General features: G+C 37.1%; 1 protein-coding gene across 1 annotated transcript; it reads right to left on the bottom strand.

Annotated features, from left to right (window-relative positions):
• Positions 1-14,366: 14,366 nt before the first annotated feature.
• On the bottom strand, positions 14,367-17,062 carry LOC148215552 (olfactory receptor 14I1-like). Its single transcript, XM_088142954.1, has 2 exons — positions 17,050-17,062; positions 14,367-15,370 (listed from the first exon to the last, which is right to left on the bottom strand). Exons 1-2 carry the CDS (start codon positions 17,060-17,062, stop codon positions 14,367-14,369), a joined length of 1,017 nt encoding a protein of 338 aa, XP_087999080.1.
• Positions 17,063-20,749: the final 3,687 nt, after the last annotated feature.

Here is a 20,749-nt window from a genome sequence, read left to right as displayed (position 1 = left end):
TCAGGTAACCCAGTCCCATGCCATGTAGGGCTTTAAAGGTGATAACTAAACCTTGAATTGGACTTGGAAGCAAACTGGGACCCAGTGCAGCTCATGCAGCAAAGGTGTAACATGTGCCATCTTTGGGGCACCCAAAATTGCCCACACAGCTGTATTTTGAACCAGCTGTAGCTTCTGGATACTTTTCAAGTGTAGCCCCATGGAAACCGTATTGGAATAGTCTATATGGGAGATAACTAGGGCATGAGTGACTGACTGGAGGGCCTCCTGATCCAGGAAAGGGCATAACTGGCACACAACATGTAGTTGAGCAAAGGCCCTCCTGCCCATGTCTGCCACCTGCTCTTCGAACAGGAGTCATGAGTCCAGGAGGAACCCCAGATTATGTACCAGGTCTGTCTGGGGTAGTGCTACCCCATCTAGAACAAAAGATGGTAAACTTCTGGATATAGAGGAGCCCCCAACCCATAGCCACTCTGTCTTACCAGGGTTCAGCTGAAGCCTGCTGTTCCCTATCCAGACCCCCTTAGCCTCCAGGCACCACAAAAGGGTAGTCACAACATCACTCAGATCACCTGGGATGGAGATGTCTAACTGGGTATTATAAGCATATTGATGATACCTCATCCCATGGTGGCAGATGATCTCACTCAGTGGTTTCATGTAGATGTTAAAAACAATTGGGGAAAGTACTGAACCCTGCAGTACTCCACAAAGGAGGGGCCATGGGCTGGACCTCTCGCTCCCTATCAACACTGAATGGGACCAGCCCTGGAGGAAGGCAGTGAACCAGACAAAACTGTGCCACCCACCCCCAACTCCCCGAGCCAACTCAAAAGGATACCATGGTTGATGGTATCAAAAGCTGCTGAGAGGTCAAGAGGAGCAAGGATGGATGTACTACCCCCATCCCACTCCTGCCAGAGATCATCCAAAAGGGTGACCAATGCTGTTTCTGTCCCATATCCGGGCCTGAAATCCAACTGAAAAAGGTCCAGATAATCCATTTCATCCAGGATCCTCTGGAGCTGCAATGCCACCACCTTCTCAACCACCTTCCCTAAAAAGGGGAGGTGGGAGACTGGGTGAAATTTGTCCAATACAATGAGATCCAGTGATGGTTTCTTGAGGAGGGGGTGTACCAGTGCCTATTAAAAGGCCACTGGAAACACTCCCTCTCTCAAGGATGAATTCACCATCGTCTGGACCCACCTGCTTGTTACCTCCTGAGCTGCCTTAACCAGCCAGGAGGGGCATGGATCTAATTGACAGGTGGTGGCATTTACAGCCCAGAGGACCCTGTCCACTTCCTCTGGTCCAACAGGATCAAACTGTTCCCAGATAACAGGGTAGGTATGTACCCTGGGCATCTCCACAGACCATGCCGTATGCTTGCCATCCAACTGGGTAGATACAAGTTCAATGGGTCCATTGGGTAGATACAAGCTCAATGGGTCCATAACAACTTCAGTTTTAGCACAGATGAGGCCATTCTCATAAATCAATAAAATATACTTTCTAACCTAAGGTAAGGTGCCTGCAAGCAGAGGGATGGTTATATAAGCTTTGTATCATATGCCTATTTTTTCTCTTTCCTGTTCAAATGCAAGAATAGTTACACAATTCACACTTCTTTAAAATGAAATGACACATGACCAAAAATTCTTGAAAGAGCAACTTTGATGTCCTTCTTTCTCATACTGTAAATTAATGGATTTAACATAGATAGAATAATGGAATAGGTTATTGTTATCATGAAGTCAGAGTGGGATAGACTGTCAGACATGTCCCTTATATAAGCAAAGGAACTGGTAAACATGAATAGGGAGAAGACAATGAGGTGTGGCAGACAAGTGGAGAAGGCCTTTTTCCTTCCTTGAACAGAAGGAATTCTCAGTACAGCAGAGAAAACATGCACGTAAGTGACAATGACAAAGGCAAAACAACTAATTCCTAATGTAGCACTGAAAATTAGAACTCCAATATCAGTTACATATAAACCAGAACAGGCAATCTTAAGTAGATATGGGATTTCACAGAGGAACTGGTTGATAGTATTAAAGCAGAAAGGAGTAATGAAAGTAAGAATAGTGTATAATGTAGTATTGAGTAAACTGGCAATCCACACACTGCCAACCATTATGGAGCAGACTTTCCTGTTCATTATAGAGAAGAAAACTTATAGAGAAGAAAACTTATATAAACATTATAGAGAAGAAAACCCAGAGAAGAAACTCAGATGTGTCATTATGCATTCTCAGGAATAACAACTCTAGAAGAAAAGGAGAATTCTTAAAATGTTTTATATTCAGTACTATTTGGATTGATTTGGAGATTACTGGATCAACTTTTAATGAAGATTAAAACTTCATTTTAATGAAGTATGTAAACATATGCATATGTCTCTGAAATACAATTTGTCTGATCCCTATGCATGCTATGTAGCATCCTCAATCTTGGGTCCTCTCCCAGAGGCCTGGGAGTTTGAGAATTTTGAGCAGTATCTTAGCTGTTCCTGGCAATGCACACTTCTGGACAGAGAGCTCTCATGATGTTTCTGCGATCTGTTGGAGCCATATTCCCAACTAAGGAGTCATAGCCCCGAGTGCTCCTACCACCACTGGGACCACTTTGGCCTTGACTTTCCACATCCCCTCTAGTCCCTCCTTCAGGCCCTGGTACTTCTCCAGCTTCTCATACTCCTTCTTCCGGATGTTGCTGTCACTTGGCACCACTACATTTATCATCACCGCTGTCTTCTAGCCCTTGGATACTACCACAATGTCTGGTTGATTGGCAGAAAGCATCTGCCTTTCTGTCTGGATCTGGAAGTCCACAGGAACTCAGCCCTGTCCATGACCTCCTATGGAACAGGAGCCCATACACTGTGCAGATGTTCCTATACACAATGCCAGCTACTTGGTTCTGCCATATAGTGCATGCTGAATGAATATGTATATGTGTGTGCATGTGTGTGTATAATATAGACTATATAACCAGGAAAGAGGTAGATATTAGAGTCTCAATTAACTTTTTTTAAGACCAAAGAGCAAAGAGTACTATTAGAAATAGAAGCTATTAGAATCTGTTTTAAAGGCTCACAATGCAGAAAGAGGTATGTTTAAATCTTTGGACTTGGATAGTTTAAACCCTTAAAACTGTACGCTGAAAAATGGATGATTATTCTCATTATTGCCAAAAGCCAAACCATGAAAAGCTGAGATACACTGAAACATTTACACTTCTTTATATTTATTTGCACAGTCTTCGTATTTATGAGGTACAGGAATTTCATATAGTTGTTTCAAAATTTATTTTAAACTGTTGCATCTATCTGTTTCCCCATACAGATCAATGAGAAAAACATTCAGATTTAACTAAAGCTACATTTCCAAGGTAAAATACCTCATTCATAAAGTGAATTGAATCAAGTGACTCTATTTTCCAAGTACTAAAATGTCAACAGAACCAAACGTTTCCCTATTCTCTGTGTATACATGTACAATTACAGGCTAAATTAGGAATCCCCAAGATTTTAGTTTTTGAAATTCACTATCTGACAATATCTGTCTATTATTTTCATGCCTTTTCAGCATCTATTCACCTTTCCTGTGGAAAAAAAAAAGCCAGATATATATTTTCGGAAGATAGGCTTTCAAAGGTTTTAGCAATTAAGGAAGAGGTGTAGATGGAAGTCAGCAGCTAGGCTAATCTTGGCTCACCTCAGAAAATTAAGGCGACTGCTTTAGACATTTATATTTGGATGGTAGACCAAATCTAAACTCCAAGAGAGCATGTCATATTTTTTTAAGTTAAATAAAAATATGAAAAATAATAGTGAAATCACAATTTGGATATCCTAAAATCAATTACATTTATATAAATATTTCTGTTGCTTTGTTCGGCTTATACGTACTGCACTTTGAAAGTAAAATGTTGGGGAAAACATGAAGAAATATAAATCTCTTATTTATTATGAGTCCCCATGGAGAGTCAATCAAGATTAATGTGCCCAGGGCATACAAAGGTCTTAATGCAGCCCTGCATGAATTTGCCTGGATTTGAATTTGACTTCATGGAGACTGCCCATATGGGATAGGGAAATGAAAGAAGACATTGGCAAGTCACTTTCAAAAATGTTGCCAAGAAAACTGAAGGAACTTGTGCCACACACACCAGGGGCCAGTGTTGGCTCAATGGACCATGACAACCTCAGTCTTAGCAGAGATGAGATCAATTTCATTAATCAATAAAATAACGATTCTAACCCAAGGTGGGGTCCCTGCAAATGGGGGACAGTTACGTAACATTTGCATCTTATGTCTATTTTTTTCTTTCCCATTCAAATAGAAAAATAGGTAACTGCACAGTTCATATTTCCCTAAAATGAAACAACTTCTGACAAAAAATTCTTGAAAGAGCAGCTTTGATGTCTTTGTTTCTCATACTGTAGATTAACGGATTCAGCATGGGGGGAATAGTGGAATACATTATCGTTATTAGGAAGTCAGGATGCGATCGACTGTCAACTATAGGTTTTAGGTAAGCAAAGGAAGCAGTAAACAAAAATGTGGAGAAGACAATGAGGTGTGGTAGGCAAGTAGAGAAGGCCTTTTTCCTTCCTTGAACAGAAGAAATTTGTAGTACAGCAGAGAAGACATGCACATAAGTGACAATGACAAATGCAAAACAAACAATTCCTAATGTAGCACTGAAGACTAGAACTCCAGTTTCAGTTACGTATAAACTAGAGCAGGTAATCTTCAGTAAATATGGGATTTCACAGTAGAATTGATCGATAGTATTAGAACAGAAAGGAGTAATAAAAATAACAATAGTGTGTAATGAAGCATTGAGAAGGCCAGCAGTCCATACACTGCCAATCATTTTGGTGCAAGCCTTCCTGTTCATTATCATTTTATACTGTAAAGGGTTACAAATGGCAACATACCGATCATAGGCCATGACAGTAAGGAGAGAAACATCAGAGCTCAGGAAAAACACAAACAACATGACTTGGGCAACACATCCAGAATAAGAAATATATCTGATATTCATCAGACAATTAAAAACAGCTTTGGGGATAATGACTGAAACTGAACCAATGTCTTGCCATGCTAGATTGATTAGGAAGAAGTACATGGGGGTGTGAAGGTGGTTGTCAGAAATAACAGCAGAGATGAGGAGAAGGTTCCCTGTTACCGTCATTAAATACAGTATCAGTAATAAAGCTGCATGCATAATCTGTAGCTCCCAAATTTTTGAGAATTCCCAGAGAAGAAACTCAGATGTGTCATTATGCATTCTTAATAATGATAACCCTAGAAGAAAAAGAGAAAGAATTGTTCAAATATTTCCTATTCAGTACTGTTTGGAGTGATTTGAAGAGTGATGGATCAACCTTTAGTCAAAGCTATGTTAAAAGCTAGTTCTCCAAATGCACATGAAACAATCTGAGGGACAGCATTTTATCCTTCTATTTGCTGACATTTCAGCATGATGACTCTTACAGATATTTAACCACTAGCAGATAAAATGAAATTATTTTATAATCTTGAGGTGACAGATAATTAACACTAATTTCTTCAATATTGGGAACCTAAAACAGGTTTTTTTCCCCTCAAGTTAGATAAAAGCTACTGGAAGTTGGATTTGAATCCAGGTATATCCAACCATGTCAATGTGTTATAATTAATGTTACCATCTCCCTCCCTCCCTCCCTCCCTCCCTCCCTCCCTCCCTCCCTCCTTCTCTTGCACTCTCTTTCAAGTTTCTCTGTCTTTAACTGGCCCAGTTGAGGCTGCTATAATGTGCTACCATCTGTTCTGGTTCTTTGTTGAAATGAATTCAAAGTGCCACTGAATTCATTTTGGTTGTTTGCAGGAATAGCTGTACAGTGTCATATTTGAATTTTAGAAATTAAACCCAACTTGGAATCACCATCTCTGCTATGCTCCTTTCTTTTCTTTAATTGTGATAGAAGCATTTTATTTCTGTTAGAATTAGACCCATTTAATTATTTTGGTAAGTGTGGATGGAGATAAATGTTTTTCTTTCATTATTTTTGAGCCATCATTTTAAAGTTCCTCAGTTAACTGTGGGGTTTAAATTATGGCATTACTTTAAAAATGAATAAGCTTCTCATCTCTACCTTGTGATACAAAAAATAGGGACTGTAAAGAATAGCTTCAAATCAGAGCCTTCAATTCTATTTGACAAGTTAATTTGAATCAGTCCCTCTATGTAGATCAGTGTTTCTCAACCTTGGGAACTATAAGATGTGTGGACTTGCCCAGAATTCTGGGAGTTGAAGTGCACACATCTTAAAGTTCCCAAGCTTGTCAAACACTGATCTAGATGGATACCTTGCTTTAGAAAGTGAATGAAAATGTTTTCAAAAAGTCCACATTGGATATTGGCACAGACCTAGGTTTTAAGGACATATTAAAATTGAAAATGAGTGTATATTTAAAGAAAGGATAGGAATTTCCAGCAGGTTACAATGTATATGGATAGAATTTTCTTTGATGCTTTTTAAAAATTAATTTTAAAAAACAAATACATATTTATTTATTTATTTATTTATTTATTTATATCATTGGCTCTGAACAGACTTAATTATTTACATTTTGGCATTCCTCAGAGAAATCTTTTGAAGTCTTGCACTTCTCATTCTTCCTTTAGATACGCAAATTAGAGTTTATTTAACCTGCTTATGAAATTAAAAGTATTTGATAAACCCAAATGGATAATATCTAATATCATTCAAATCATTGAACTAGAGTTGATTAACTGAATCAGATTAAACCATCCAAATATGGTCAGAACAACTCACTTTAATTGACTTCAGATAACTAAGGTATGCATGAGCAAAGGGATTTAGAATTATAAGTTCTGTTTAACAACTTAAATTGCCTTAGTAATTTAATCAAATTTGGAAGTGAATATGACTTTGAGTTTAAATGGTTTTGCCTTTGAAGAGAATCTCCAAATGAATATTTAACTATGTATTGAAATGGAAAATGGGCACATATTTAAAGAAATGATAGGAAAATGTCCTGTAAGTAGTTTAAATGAACACATGGTAAATCTGCAAATTGATAGAGATTAACCTCAGCCTTTAACTTTAACTTCAGAGAATTACATTTACCCAAGTTAGTGAAATTTTTACCTGAATAAATCAGTGGTCTGTTCTTCAGTAACTGGAAATTACCTTTGTGGACAGGAATATTTTATGGTTGGTGGTAGATCATCTTCATGTGTTCCTAGGTTTTAGTGCTGCTTATTTTCATCTCTTCCTAAATAACATTGCCTGAAAAATCATGATTAAATGAATGGCTGAGATTGCAATCTCTTTGTTTTAACTGGAACTGTAATTGCTGGAAAAGGGAAGGAATGCTTATGCTCAATAATGAAAAGATGAAGAGAGAAATAACTTATTCAAGGTAAAATTACTCACCATCTTTATTCATGCAGATTTCTGTAATGTTTCCATTGTCTTTGTGCCTCTCTCCATGAGATTTTATCTTCTGCATCCATTAGTGACTTTCTATTTAATTTCCCTTGTGATTTTGCCCAAAGTTCTTAACAGGTCAGTCTCCATTGGCAGCACAGAACAGCCATTGATGATTAGAGGTTGTTCTGTACTCCCTAGGACCATACTATTCTAGATGAAGAGTTTGATAGAGAACAAATGCTGACCTGATTTGGAGGCTCAATAATAATAGAGAATAATTGTTGGCCACCAATCTGTCCTTCAGTTTTAAGCTAATGGAGATCTGAAATCTCTACGCACTACTGCAAACTCTGGTGGCTTATATCCCAACCATAAGAAAAACATATATGGACGACCCTCCCCCCCCCCCCCAAAAAAAATCAAAACAATAAAACTAGAACCAGGAAGAACAGAACAATATTGTCCTATTTGTGTACTATTGCAAGGTGCAACATCATTATTTCTAGGCATTAAAGCCCAGGACAATGTTGTTGCTACTTGTGCAGAACAATCTACACATCAGCAAATAGCCTTAAAAGGTTAAACAACAGCAACAAACAAAGGAGGACAATTATATTTCTAGTAGTTGTCCACACGTAACAAAATTCAGTGATGACATCATCATCATCATCATCATCATTTCAGGGATAATGATGATGATGATGATGATGACGACGATGATGATTTTGCAGGGCTGTTTCTTATTTTTCCTCATTTTAGAATGGAACTTTTGTGTCCGATTGTTCTTAAGCCTTCTTGTAGATTACAAGTTAGTTGTATTTCCTACCAGAAAATTATGAGAAATTGTGTTGCCATGTTTCTTCACATCACAGATAAAGAGCTGTGGGAATGATGGTAGCCCACAGGTTCTTAAACCCCATTTGATCCATGTTGTGAGAAATGCTTGGTTTCTGACAGGCTTCTTAGAATACTTTTAAACCTTCTTCTTTTGCAGAAATAATGTGCAAATGTGTGTGTACGTTGTTGTATAAAATTATAGTTTTAGGAAAGCCATGAGAAATGTCACTGCCAACAATCACTTCCAGGCATGGGTAGATAAGAACACATGAACAACCCATGAAAATATAAGAGAGTTCCATGAATTGGGGTGGAGATGCAATGCAGAAACACACAGCTCACTACTGAATAAATATTGTTGCAGCCACTCTTTATTCTTCCCTATCAAGAAAGGGATCCATAAGGGAGGAAATGGCACAAAGTCCACATTTCCCCCTTGAATTGTAGGATATATGGATTCTTAAGTGGGCTAAAATATTCTTCCATCCATATAGCCAAATTGCCTCATGCAGAGTTTTCAGATCTTGCATTTCTATTCATGCAATTATCCCTTCCTGTCCTCCCTCTGTTCCTTCTTCAGATTTGTGGGTTGCATTCCCTCATTGTCACCAACTAGAAATGCCCACAGAGGAAGGAGCAGAGCCATCTTAAAACAGCGCTCCCAGCTTGCAAGCCCTGCAGATGATTCACTAGGAAAGCATGATCAAAGATATCAAAAGCCACAGAGGGATCTAAGAGGTGAAGGAAGGGCACATTTTCTAACTGAGACCTAATGGAGGTTATCGACCAGAATAACCAATCTAATCCTGACTGTAAAGGATTCAGATCATCTGTGTCATGGAAAGTTTTCAAGGGGCCACCTAGGGATCACAAAAAGAGGGGCCCAGGGGCTAGACCGCAGATACAGTTTAGAGCATAAGCAAGCACCACATTATGCCTGGCAAGGAGGTAGCATCTCTCCATCCTTGGCTGATTTCAGAATGTCAGGCAGACAGGTTAGGACCTCATGTGTACTTGGATGGGAGACCCCCAGGAAATACCCATGCTGTAGTCTGCATGGGAAAGGTCAAAACACAATCCACAAAGAAAATGGGGAAATGGTCTGTTACAAGGAAAAGATCATTACAAGGAAATGAGATCTCTCAAGTAAAATTAATTAATTAAAATGAAATGCTATACATTTGGCAGAGCAGGCTACAGAACAGCTCTGACCTCTGCTTTGGAAGTGTGCAGGGAGAGAAGATGTGGAATTGTAATTAGAAGGGAAAGAGAAGGAAAGATGGTTACAAGTATTTAAAGGGAAAAAAGGAGAAATAATGGACACATTCAAAATAAAATAAGTGTAAAGATAACTCAACATCTTTATCCATGTTTATGCAGCCATCAGTGAGATTTTAACTTAGGGAGGCAGGAAGGAGAATTCATCCAATTTCTATTGCCAGAGATTTTTTTTTTTAAGCCTCCATTGGCAGGAGAAAAAAGCCGCTGTGGAGTGAGTTAGTTGGTTTATTTTTTAAACTCCTTGGATCATTGCTCTAGAGCAGCATTTCTCAAACTTTGTTGGGTCACCGCCCCCTCAGTTATACCAAGTTTTTTGTAACACTCCGTGCACTAGGTGTGGGTGAATTAAAAAACAAAATTTAAAAATTCTTGATTGCACATTTATTATTTCTTTGTAAACAATTTGGTGGTGGGGAGGAAGTATTTTTCGGGCTCAGAAATGGAACAGGTTATATCAAAATTGAGGAACACTAAGACATGACACTCTCAATGTTCATATTATGGAAATCTAAAATAACTCAACTCAGAAAAAAAAATTGTTGCTATTTGTTGAGAATGCTGTACCGATATTGTAAGAAATAAGATGCTGAGGATTGTTCTTGAAATAATGACAGAGTTTTCTGTCTATTCTGAGTTCATTGTGGTATAAGGAATCCCTAACAATCTTTATTATTGCTATTCAAACAACTTTGCTATATTATTCTGAAAATCAGGGGTTGCCAAACTTTTACTGCATAGGCGCTGTTTTTTTTTTTTTTTTTGTCTGCACTCAGTCGTTACTGACCCTGCAGTGACTGCTTTGGATGAGTCCTTTGCAGTTTTCAAGGCAATTGTTTCGGAAGTGGTTTGCCAGAGCCTCCTTCCTAGAACAGAGCCCAGCTGGCGAGCGCAGGAGGCGGGGTTTCCATTGCTTCGCGCCCTTTTCAGGCGAGTGCAGTTTCGCGCTTACCGGCAGCTGCTCCCGACTCCCGTGCAAGGCGCCGCCAGCATTTTTCCTCCCACCGGAGTGGGAGTACCCATTTATCTACTCACATGAGTTTTCGACCTGTTGGGTTGACAGGAGCTGGGGAGGAAACAGGAGCTCACCCTGTTTAGCGCGAAGGCTGGACTCGAACTGCTGAAGTGTCAGCCATTTCTGTCTGGCAGCTGTACCTAGCCATTTTTTTTAAAAGGTGGGGGTCACAATGGAAAAGTGGATCTGGCAAAATCTTTTGCTTGTATGTGAAACAAACTGACATGTTTCTAGTTCTCATTTTGCAAGAAAAGATTTACTGCGTTTGTACTTTCCACTATAGAATGTCAGGTAATTGGGTTGCCATTCCATGATTCATGTGTATAAAATGATCGTTTTATATTATGGCCAATAGATTCAATGGAAGAATAAACATATGCCTACTTCTGCAACAAATGTTTTGACGGATTGACTGATAGATTGATTACTTTTCCAAAGAGCTATGTCTTCACATAATGTTTTGCTAACATGATAATCTCAGCCGTATTATGGTTGATTTTTCTCAGTTGTTTTTTCAATTATTCATTTGTTTGTTTTCTTGGCTGTCCATGGTAGTCTTCTCCAACACTAAAGTGAGAAAAGTCAATACTGCTTCCATTCTGCTTCTCAAAAGTCCACCTTTTGCTCACATGAAGTTTGCAGGAAAAAACCCTTGTCTGTACATTTCTGTTCATCACAGGTATAGGCACATGTCAGCTTCTGAATATCTTTCTCAAGGCCTTCATTTTTCCCTTACCTTGGGTATTATATCTTAATAAGTAATTAATTTTTTGAATGTATGTATGTTATTGCTTTTTAAAATACCCTTTTGTATATTGATTTCTCTGTATTTCTTTTTAAAAAATTGAATAAAATTAGAGAGAATGACAGAGAAGGAGACAGGCACAATACAATAAGTGTGTTTAACCATTGTGATCTTCTTGTCATGCTTTTACTGAAATGCATGTGGAGAACTTGTTTGATTTGCACCTTGGCTTCATGTCATGTGTATGCTACTAGAAGTAAGTTTGGATGCAAAGGTTAAAGAATTAGTGAGATATTATTGCACCACATTCGCTATATTTCCCTTTAGAAACCTTTTTAAAAAATGAGTCGTTTTGTAATGTTTGAATGAGTCCTGAGACCATGTTTACTTAGAAAAGTGATGCACTCATATTATTTGGGAAGACGAACTACCATTCATGCATCAGAATTGTAGGGAAAGATGGCCTGACACTACATACATACATTGCAAATAAGTTGAATGACATATGAAACCACTCCAGCTAGTGAATAAAAATGTCTGCATGATCTCGTTACTCTACTCTTAAACACACTTGGTTCCTCTTAACTAAAACACCATGCTTCCAGTACTGCTAATACTAAATAATATTTGAGATCTTGGTTATCAGTTGTTTCCAAATTCTCATTACAGTACCTGTATCAAATTTACTCAGAATATTACATGGAGGAGCAATCACAAATTATGATTAAAAATGTAATGGAGACCAGCAGAAAATCAGCTGGAATGGTATAAAGTGTCATTTCTATTAAAGATAAAGAAAAAAGGTTCAGATGTCATGGGAAACTCCATTTTTATTTTAACCATATTTCCTTGAACAAGCAAGAAATATACCAAGTTAAATACTGCAGATAAGTAAACTGATCAAATCCTGTTTAAGCCAAATTTGCTTTTTCCTTTTCTTCCCTTTTTTTACGGAGACTCTCTTAATAGAAGAAGGTAAACTTTTTGCATAAAGAGTGAGTTGGATGGGTTATTTGATGTTTCAAAAAGTGGTAGCTCTCTTGTCCTGTAAACAAACAAACAAACAAACAAACAAACAAATGTTCTGTAGTGCAACTGTATTGGAAATATATAAATTTTCATTCAATTAAATATTTCATATCATTTAATTCTAATTTCATCTCTCTTAGTTACATGTTATTGCCAGAGTATTGCTGTGAGAATCAATTTTGAATCTGAAACACTAGACAAAAGAGATAAACTTTAGTGAGAGAATTGTAACAAAAACAACCAGTATAGTCTAGTAGTTAAGGCAATGTATTAGAACCTAGGAAAAATTAGTCTTGCTCCTGCCCTATCCAGCCGGATGTCCTTGCAGTGAATGCTCTCTCTCAGGCCAGTTCTTAACATGTTGGCAAAAAAATTGCACGGACATGTCCCTATAGTCACCAAGAATCCGAGATGGCTCAGTGCACCATAATAACGTTCAGCCTTAACAGAGATAGTTCAATCTAATAAACTAATAAAACAAACTTTCTAATTTAACGTAATGTATTGCAGATTTGGAGATGCTACATACAGTAAGCTTTTATACCCCATGTCTGTGCTTTCACTTTCTTGTTGAAATTCAAAAACAGGTAGCTGCGCAGTTCATTCTTCTTAAAAAAACAATAACTCTTGACCAAAAACTCGTGAAAGACTGACTTTGATGTCCCTGGTCGAGTTCTAATCAACTATTTAAGGTAACAAAGCTGAGCTTGTTATTTTGTGGTAAGCACTTTTTTCAAACTATAGATTAATGGATTCAAAATAGAAGGATTAATGGAATACATTACTGATGTTATGAAGATAAGGTGTCATGGACTGTCACAGACACATACAATGTGATTAAATATTTGATTGCTATATTTAGCTATACTCTAAATCACATCGTATTTTTTTAAAAAAATGAAAAACAAGATAAAAAAGTTTTTTTTATTATTTTTAAATCTTTTTTTTAATTTTCATTCTCTCCTCTCCTCTCCTCTCCTCTCCTCTCCTCTCCTCTCCTCTCCTCTCCTCTCCTCTCCTCTCCTCTCCTCTCCTCTCCTCTCCTCTCCTCTCCTCTCCTCTCCTCTCCATCCTTCCTCCCTCCCTCCCACGTTCTTTCCTTTCCTTTCCTTTCCTTTCCTTTCCTTTCCTTTCCTTTCCTTTCCTTTCCTTTCCTTTCCTTTCCTTTCCTTTCCTTTCCTTTCCTTTCCTTTCCTTTCCTTTCCTTTCCTTTTCTTGGATTTCTATTTTATTTTCTTATAAATATGTACTGTATTTCCTAAGTTACTATTTCATCTGAGCTCAGATCTATCCACATGAATTTACACGTATCAAGAACAACCTCAGGCAATGTATATGGACTAACCTTAGTGATGTGTTATGTGCTTCTAGGAGAAATATAGACTGATTCAGAATTATGGAGTTGGTTACGCGGTTACAGAATTGATTAAACAATTACCAAAAATTACAGACTATGTACTCCCCCCTCTCCATAATGATTGGGAAATGGGGATACTGAATTTTCATCTCTCTCTTATTAGTGATATTCTTTCTAACTCATCCTGGTGACTTTGGCAATTGTTAACATGAGATACTATACAGAAGAATCAGAGGTGGTAAATTCTACTTTTCATTTCAATTATTCTACACTCTTTCATAATTTAGCCGGTCGGGTTCAAAACAGCAATCAAGGTAACACAGCTCAGCTTGTTAACTTGTGGTAAGCACTTTTTAGGGACATGTTGCAGTGCAGAGAAAATCAGCTCAGGAAGAGATTGGTTAGGCACTTGCTCTGCTCTGCAAGAAGGGGGAAAAAGAAAAAAAAATGGGTCACGCACAGGATTGTTAGCAAAAAAAATTGCAGAGATTTGTCAACATATTCACCATAAGTCAGGGCTGTCTCAGTGGACCATAGCAATATTCAGTCTTATCTGAGATCGTTCCAATCTCATCAATGAATAAAATAAACTTTCCAACTTAAGCTAATGTATTGGAAAGTGGGAGACGGTTTCATAAGTATTTATACCCTATGTCTGCTTTCTTACTTTCCTTTTCAAATTCAAAAATTGGTAAATGCACAGCCCATTCTCCTTAAAGAACAATAACCTCTGACCAAAAAGTCTGGAAATAGCAACTTTGATGTCCTTGTTTCTCAAGCTGTAGATTAATGGATTCATCATGGGGGGAATAATGGAATACATTATTGTTATTACGAAGTCAAGATGTGATGGACAGTCAGCTACAGGCTTTAGATAAGCAAAGCAAGCAGTAAACACAAATAGGGAGAAGACAATGAGGTGAGGTAGGCAAGTGGAGAAGGCCTTTTTCCTTCCTTGATCAGAAGGAATTCGCAGTACAGCAGAAAAGACATGCACATAAGTCACAATGACAAAGGCAAAGCAACCAAGTACTAATGAAGCACTGAAGATTATAACTCCAATTTCAGTTACATATAAATCAGGGCAGGCAATCTTAAGTAAATACGGGATTTCACAGAAGAACTGGTTGATCATATTAGAGCAGAAAGGAGTAATAAAAGTGACAGTAGTGTGTAATGAAGCATTGAGAAGGCTGGCAGTCCATACATTACCAACCATTTTGGTGCAAGACTTCCTGTTCATTATCATTTCATATCGTAAAGGATTACAAATGGCAACATACCGATCATAGGCCATGACAGTAAGGAGGGAAACATCACAGCCCAGGAAAAAGACGAACAACAGGACTTGGGCAACACATCCAGAATGAGAAATAGTCCTTATCTTCATGAGGGTATTAAAAACAGCTTTGGGGATAATGATTGAAACCGAACTGATGTCCTGCATGGCTAAATTCATCAGGAAGAAGTACATGGGGGTATGAAGGTGGTGGTCCAAAATAACAGCAGAGATGAGGAGAAGGTTCCCTGTTACTGTCATTAAATACAGTATCAGCAGTAAAGCTATTTGCATCAACTGTAACTCCCAAACCTTTGAGAACTCCCAGAGAAGAAACTCGGATGTGTCATTATCCAGTCTTAATAATGATACACCTGGAAGAAAGAGGAGTATTGTTAAAAAAATTCCTATTCAGTACTGTTTGGAGTGATTTGTAGAGTGATGGGTCAGCTTTTAGTGATTATTGCATTAAAACCTAATTCTCCAGATTTATGTAAAACATTCTGAGAAATAGCATTTGTGTTGAAACTTAAGAGTGATGACTCTTACAGATCTTTAATCACCCTCAACCCTTAGGGCATTATCTTATAGTCTTGGGCTTAGAGACTTTTGACTCTGTTTGCTTGTTTGTTTAATAGCATTTTCTAACCCAAAGATAATCAGAACTAGGAACCTAAAGTAGACAAATCTTTTTTATCTAGTCAGATAAAAGCTGCTGGAAGTTGGATTTGAATCCAGGTATTCAAAGATGTCAATGTGACATTTTTGAGGTTGCTATCTCCCTCCTTCTCCCTCTCTCCATCTCTCTTTCCAAACATCTTTAACTGGAACAGCTTGGGCAGGTATAATATGCTACCGTTATTTGTTGAAATGAATTCAATGTACCATAATACACAAATTTTAATTGTTGTTATAGAAACATATTATTTGTTTTGGGAGTAGCCACATTTAACTTTTTTGGCAAAAGTGGATGAAGTAATTGTTTTTGTCTCATTATTTTTTAAACCACTGTTTTAAAGGGTTATTATTATTATTATTATTATTATTATTATTATTATTATTATTGATAAATTATGGCCTTCATATTTACAAAAACAACAAACCAATAATCCTTTGGATGACCTTCCCATCTCTACTTTGTTCTACAAGAAATGAGGATTGTGAAGAATGGTTTCAGATCAGAGCCTACATATTTATTTGACTACTTAATTCGAATTAAGAATTCTATCTAAACTCCTTTCTTTAATTGCTATAGAAACATCTCATTTGTGTGAGAATTCACCACATTTAATTATTTTGGCAAGTGTGGATGAAGATAGCTGTTTTTGTTTCATTACTTTTTAAGCTATCATTTTAAAGCTTCTTGTTAAATGGTCACAATGAACTGCAGTATTTGAATTATTATTATATTTTTAAATGCTTTGAATGACCTTCTCATCTCTACCTTGTTCTGTACAAAATGAGGATTATGAAGAATGGCTTCAAATCATAGCTTTTAATTTTATTTGACAACTTAATTTGAATCAATCACTCTATCTAGATGGTCACCTTGTTTAGAAAGTGATGAAAATGTTTTCAAAGAGTCCAATTTAAATATTCATACAGCCCTAGGTTTCAAGGATATATTAGAAGTGAAAATGAGGGCATAATTAAACTGATTAAAGGAAAAGAACTTGAAAAATAATTACATGAAGCCATGGTAAACCTTCATATTCAGCCAAATCTCAGCCTTTAACCTGAATAAGTGAAGAATGTCTGTACAATAACTGAGGGAGGGGGTGAGAACTGTGGGGGAAAGGACTTCCTTTCTTTGTTGTTGCTTGATTTATTTAAGATGTATTAAGTTCTTGTGCTGTTTATTTTCATCTCTCTCTCCAAATAAAAGTGCCTGAAGAATAATTTCTCTACAGGCAGCTAACACTTATATTATAATCTGTATCTTATTGGAACTGTGATTGCAAAAAAAAAGTATGGAGGGAAAGACGTATGAATATTTAAAAGAAGAAAGGGAGAAATTATGGATAATTCAAAATAGAGTAAGTGAATGACTCACCATCTTCAACCATGCTTATTCATGCAGATTTCTTATTTTATTTTTAATTGTCTTTCTGGAGCCATCAGTAAGGTTTTATGCTGTGATGCATTTCCATGAGATTTTATATAATTTTTCTTGCCATTTCCCCAAAGGCTTTTGTGAAAGAGCTCCCTCCATTGATAGTACAAAAAAGCTACTGTGGAGTGATTAAAAAAAAAAAAAAGCAACTAAAACTCCTTAATTCATTGCCCATGTGTCTTTATTATAATAATTGGGGGGGGGGGGGGGAGAGAAAGAGAGAGAGAGAAAGAGAGGCAACTAATTTGCATGCTTAATAATGAAAGTTAGATGAGAAGTAAATCTGACTTCAACAGTTTTTAGGTAATGAAAATCTAAGCTTTTATTATTTTGTTTATTTATTTATTTCAGATAAAGGATGGCAGGTTATCAAATCCTTCTATCATTTATTTTGCTTTTTATGGGATGGGAGGTTCAACTTCAGCATAATTACTGTGACTTAATACTCAGAAGAATGTTGTTGGTGTTCAGGCAGCACATTGTCCATTTATCATTAGAAAATAAGATGCTTTGGATTCTTCTTTAAATAATGACATGATGGTGACATGCAGATGTATTCTGAGTTCCTCGTGGTATAAATAATCCCTAAAAATACCTGTCAGCCCTTTTCAAACAGTTTGCTGTGTATTATCCTGGAAATCAAAGATTGGGAAAGATTTTACTGAGTAGGAGCTGTTCCCAGCCATCTTTTGGAGAGACATTTTGAATTTGCTAATAAACCAGGAAGATGGTTAGCACATAAATGAAGGAAAGAGAGAGTGAAGAAAATGATTACTAAAATTCAAGAAGGAAATGTGGAATTATTGGATAATGAAAACACGATGGGAAGATTGATCAGGAAAATAGAATGGAAACATCTTATGCTTCTGGTGATGTAACATATTGATCTATTATATCGATCATCTATGTGTCTCTTACGTTTCGAGAAACATTTGCATAGGTTGTCCTCCACACCTCAGAATGTCAGGAAATTGTGATGCAAACTCACCATTTGTATGAAATTGTTATTTTATGTTAAGCAGCAAAGGTTTTACCAGGGCATTATCATGGCATATCCATAAATACTTCTGCCACCTCATTCTGTACCTGTTGAAAATTCTGAGTGGTTTTGTAAGGTAGCACCATATGACATATATCTCAGTTACCCAGAGAAGTCACCAAGGCATGCTTTACAGGTTGAACACATAACTGATATAAACAGATGTTTTAATCCTCTGATATAGCTATTGTGTTCGATGTAGATCAAATTTAGACTGTATGGAGAATTCCCATCTGGAAAAGATTTTCAAAAACTCAATATACCCTCAGTGCTATGGATTCTTCAGTTCAGAAATTGAAAAAAGTGGAGTTGTTAGTCAAAGATAGGACCTTTGGTATTTCTAACCTAGAAATGTATCGTTCTTCACGTTACCTACCTTTTGATGAATACCAAATTGTATGGTATAGGGTGGTTTCACTTGGCATAAATTCTCCTTCCCTGGCTCTTTTGAAATTTTGATACATAGCATTAATTGCAGCATTTGGGGTTCAGACTGTAGTAGAATGGATAAGTCTCCTGACACTATTAAATCTATTTGAAAATGGTGATATGGCATTTTTGGAAATTTACATTTGATTCTTTTTCTCATGCCAAAATGACACCATGGGGTCCTGCAGACCTTACTCTTGATAAAAACACCTGTTATATGGGAAATTATATAGATGCTGTGATTTTAATTTTAGAGCAATTATTGGGTGTTACAAAAAGTTTTGATCATTTCCTATGTTAAAGGCTAAAGGTTATTTTCGTGTTGTTACCCACTGGTAGTAATTCTAACTACAACATTAATTTACCTTTGGACCAGTGTTATTTTTAGCTACAGAGGCAGATACATTACTAAAAATAATCAGTAAACTTTATGAGACAACCCCCGAAATATTTATTAAAAATACTTTTAATTGATAAATAAATTTGATATGCAGATTCTAAAGACTCTTTGGAATTGGGAATTGGAGACTCACATTTTGTCTAAACATTGGAAAACTAACTTAACATCTGTATCAAAAAATGAGTAGCCTTTAGGCTGTTTCTGACTAATTAAACTCAAGTGCATTTACACAGTGTAGGAATCAGTAATCAATGCTTTCTTGGTGACGCAGCAAGAAAAAATCTAGGTTTTTGCAGTGTCCTAAAATTGTTCTGTTCTGGGAAGAAGTAGTTGCATATATTCATCTCCCATATAGACTATTGTAACACGCTCTTCATGGGGCTACCCTCGAAGAGTATCCGGAAGCTTCAACTGGTCCAGAATGCAGCAGCACGGATGATTTTAGGTACATCAAGATCAGCACATATAACACCTTTGCTCTGTGAGCTGCACTGGATGCCAGTTTGCCTCCGGGTCCAATTCAAGGCGTTGGTTATTACTTTTAAAGCCCTACATGGCATGGGTCCAGGGTACCTGAAGGACCGTCTCATGCCCGTCACATCAACCTGTCCCACCCGGTCATGCAGAGAGGGCATGCAACGGACCCCGTCTGCAAGAGAATTTCATCTGACGGGGTCCAGGAGGTGAGCCTTCTCTGCAGCATCCCCCCCGCTTTTTGGAACACTCTTCCCCCAGAAGTGAGGTTGGCCCCCTCCCTCTTAGACTTCAGAAAGAAACTGAAGACCTGGTTTTGTCATCATGCATGGGGTGGGGATGGGAGTGGTCAGTTTTGGGGCTGGCTGGTTCTTTAGTCCTGACTGACTAATATTATCTGGTCACAGGCTGCAACAATACCACCATCGGTTGGATTTCATCATATTTAATAATTGTATTTCATGCTGTATTATTTATGTTTTTATTGGTTTTAAATTGTTGGGTTGTGAACCGCCCAGAGTCCCTCCTTGTGGGGGAGTTGGGCAGTGATATAAATTTGATTTATAAATGAATAAATAAAAATTATTTGATTGGAGATATTTTTCACATTTGCAGACATTGATATTACTTTGAACTACACATCTACACATGTAAATTGATGGCTGTACAGCAGAAATAGATTCTCTGAACTCTTCTTATTGTTAACACATTGGTACATACATAAGGAAGTAGTACTCATTGTTGCCTCGGGTACCTATTTTAAAACCAAAGAGATAACAGCTGGTTATTAGAATCTATTTTAAACGCTCGCAAGGCAGAAAGACGTATATTTAAACCGATGGACTTGAATAATTAAAGCCCCTAAAATGGCTGGTTGGAAATGGGATGATTATTCTCATTATAGCTAAATGCCAATCCATGATAAGTTAAGACATTTTGAAGCATTTACAGTTGTTTATATACATATACATATATAAATATGAATATTTCTGAATCCTTTTGCCTGTGAGTCTGTCCTGAACAGGCAGCAATTGAAACATTTACAGTTGTATGTATATGCATACACTTATACATATAGATATACATATACATATACATACTGTACTTCTGAATCCTTTTATCTGTGAAGCAACCTTGAATAGGCAGCAATTTTACTGGCTGAAATTCTTCTTTTGGAATACGCAAAGCATTGAGAATTAGATATTTAAATAAATACATATTATTTGCTTTATTTTTTTAAACAGGAATGTGTGAACAATAAAAGACAATAGTTTTCACATTTAACCAAAGCTATATTT

This window comes from Python bivittatus, unplaced genomic scaffold (assembly GCF_059951505.1).
Source record: "Python bivittatus isolate LINGU-HERP-01145 unplaced genomic scaffold, Pbiv_v1 ctg000470_np1212, whole genome shotgun sequence".
Taxonomy (NCBI): Eukaryota; Metazoa; Chordata; class Lepidosauria; order Squamata; family Pythonidae; genus Python; species Python bivittatus.
The sequence above is the reverse complement of the archived record's forward strand: the minus strand, read 5'-3'. Positions and strand labels throughout refer to the sequence as shown.